The sequence below is a fragment of the Plasmodium fragile genome (assembly GCF_000956335.1).
Source record: "Plasmodium fragile strain nilgiri unplaced genomic scaffold supercont1.35, whole genome shotgun sequence".
Taxonomy (NCBI): Eukaryota; Apicomplexa; class Aconoidasida; order Haemosporida; family Plasmodiidae; genus Plasmodium; species Plasmodium fragile.
Genome location: NW_012192615.1, coordinates 26,853 through 29,212, shown reverse-complemented (window position 1 = coordinate 29,212; position 2,360 = coordinate 26,853). Strand labels below are relative to the sequence as shown.

At 46.1% G+C, this 2,360-nt stretch overlaps 1 protein-coding gene across 1 annotated transcript in view; it reads right to left on the bottom strand.

Moving 5' to 3' along the window:
* AK88_03172 (uncharacterized protein) overlaps positions 1–1,228 on the bottom strand; it is a gene marked incomplete at both ends in the record, with an annotated part of 7,314 nt that extends 6,086 nt beyond the window's left edge. The window contains one exon of the mRNA XM_012480794.1: positions 98–1,228. Within this exon, the coding sequence (XP_012336217.1) occupies positions 98–1,228 (1,131 nt within the window). The remainder of the gene's footprint in view (positions 1–97) is intronic.
* Between the last annotated feature and the right edge of the window lie 1,132 nt (positions 1,229–2,360).

The following is a 2,360-nucleotide window of genomic DNA, read 5'->3' as shown; positions in this document are numbered from 1 at the left end:
GGAGAAGTGGTGTGGAGCAGTGATGAGGTGGAGCGATGAGGAGAAGTGGTGTGGAGCGATGAGAAGCCGAGATATGTGCGCTACGGCAAAACCTTACCGGTTCGTTCTGCAACAAGACGTGAATGTTCCCCCCATGGAAGAAAATCTTTTTAATAAAAATGAAGTGCCTATAAAGGTCCTGCAGGCTAACTTTGACCATGTTAAATAAGTAGAGGCCCTTCCCAAAGTAGGTTGTCTTCACCTCTCCGGCACAAGTCGGGTCCAGACCATTTTTTTTTTTCCTTCTTCTCCTCGATGAGTAGAAAAGGATGTAAATTGTTTTGAAGTCATTCGAGAAGGAAATAATAAATTCACAAAAGTTCGAACTTTGCTTCTTCCTTTTCATCTGTACGTTTTGTATAATTCGGAACGGCTGCTGATGGGCACTCCCAATGTTCATGTCCTCCTGTGGAAAGGGTCGATCTAACCAAAAAGGGTCTTGCACGTTGTCACCACCTCTGTCCATATCACCGTAAAGGTTCACATACACATCGTCGTCAACAACGTTTTGTGAGTTCAGATCCCATTTTGGGGGGTCACTGTGGTCTCCTCCAACAAGAGTTGCCTTCCTCCTTATACCTCTCCCCTTTCTCTTTTTCGTGGGCACTTCTTCTTCACCGGAGAGTCCCCCTCCTTGTCGCAGTCGTGGGTGCAACCCAGGCATACACCCTTTTAATCGTTTGGAAGAGAATCTGAATCTCCTTCTCCTGTTGATGCCCGTGATGGGTTTCCTTCCGACGATGCGGATTTTCCTCCCTGCGGCGCTGCCTCCCCCCTTGTCATACCTGTGCAGGTAATTAACAGCCAAAGGCAAGGAGTAAAAAAGAGGCTGAAAATTTGCCTTCTTTACAAAACTGTGCTTTAACACCACAACGAGGGTATTCAAGTGACGGTTAAATCTGTACAGGATGAAATGCATACCCTTGTATACAAGCAGGACGCCACTTATTCGTTCCTTATTTTTTCTCACAAAGACACCCTTCAATATTACGAGCTTCACAACTGGTGCATTTAGCTTTGTCTCGTATATAAGATCATTTTTTTTTCTGTTCCTGTCATATGTGTATATGCTAAGATTTATATTTTTCACTAGGACAAATTCTAAGCTCTTTTCTTTCAGCAGGTTTCCGGACTCGCAGTGGTCCACTTCGCTGGGGCTTCGCAGTTGATGCACTTGAAGGTTAATCATGGTGCTTGTGGGGGGGGGGGACAGGGTGGCCACGCGGCGCCGCTATGTGCATGCAGCAACGTGCGGTGTACTTGTATGCGGCGCAGTCCAGATGAGGCAAGCTACGAAGCTGCGTTGCGCTAGGAACGCTCTTGCCGATCCTCACTACTCACAGGTGGACGCCCTACCGACTTCTAACCCGTGTGTGGCCCTTATTCGGCGGCGAAGGGGAGATAAACGAGGGGGGGGGGGATCCTCCCTGGCGGAGACACTGCATTTGGTCGCGCGCCCCTGCTCCACAGGAGACTTCACCTCCAGTCCAGCTGGGGTTATTCTTACTCTGCTATATGATACAGCACATTATTTCGCTGCGCTTCGTTAGCGCTTCAATTGCGTTTCATTTATTATTCCTTTTTTCCTTTCCGTTGGTAGATGTTTCCCCCTGTGGCTCATTCACGCCCTGCGAGCCCACCGAGTGGAGGTATCCCCCGTCCAACTGGCAGCCTACTCGGGTGGGAACTCCCTCGAACAGCCAAGGAAGGTATCTACAAAGCTTAGCCAATAAAAATAATTACCATTGCATGGTGGAAAAAAAAAAAAAAAAAAAAAAAAAAAACAGCCTATGCTTCCATTCCCTCAATATATGAAAGCAAAATGAGGGGCAAAAGGAAAAGGCGAGAAAAGTTGACCTACAAGAACGAGCGAACAGAACACGTCACCCACTTTATACAAGTTATTTTTATTATTTATATTTTTTTTTTTTTCACACCAAGTGAACAGTGTATTTATACACTTGGAGAAGCGAACTACATGGGTAGGAATTAACCTCCCGCCTTGCGGATTCACCTAAAACGGGGGAGGAGAGGCTAAATTTTGTTTTCCCCCCCTCTTGGAGGGAGTCAACCGCGCTGTCACCTCAGCGCGCCCGCGGCAGTGCATTTTGGCCTGCCGGGTTAGGCGCGCCCATCAGCCCATGTGCTGTGTTGCAAAAAGATATTTCTCGCGTCTGTGCATGCTTTATGCGAACAGGTTGGAATTTTCTCCATCCGGAAAAAAAAAAAAAAAATAAACAAAAATGAACAAACAGGTGAATAAAAGAGTGTACAGGTGACTTTTTTTTTTTTTTTTTTTTTTTTTTTTTTTTTTTTTTTTT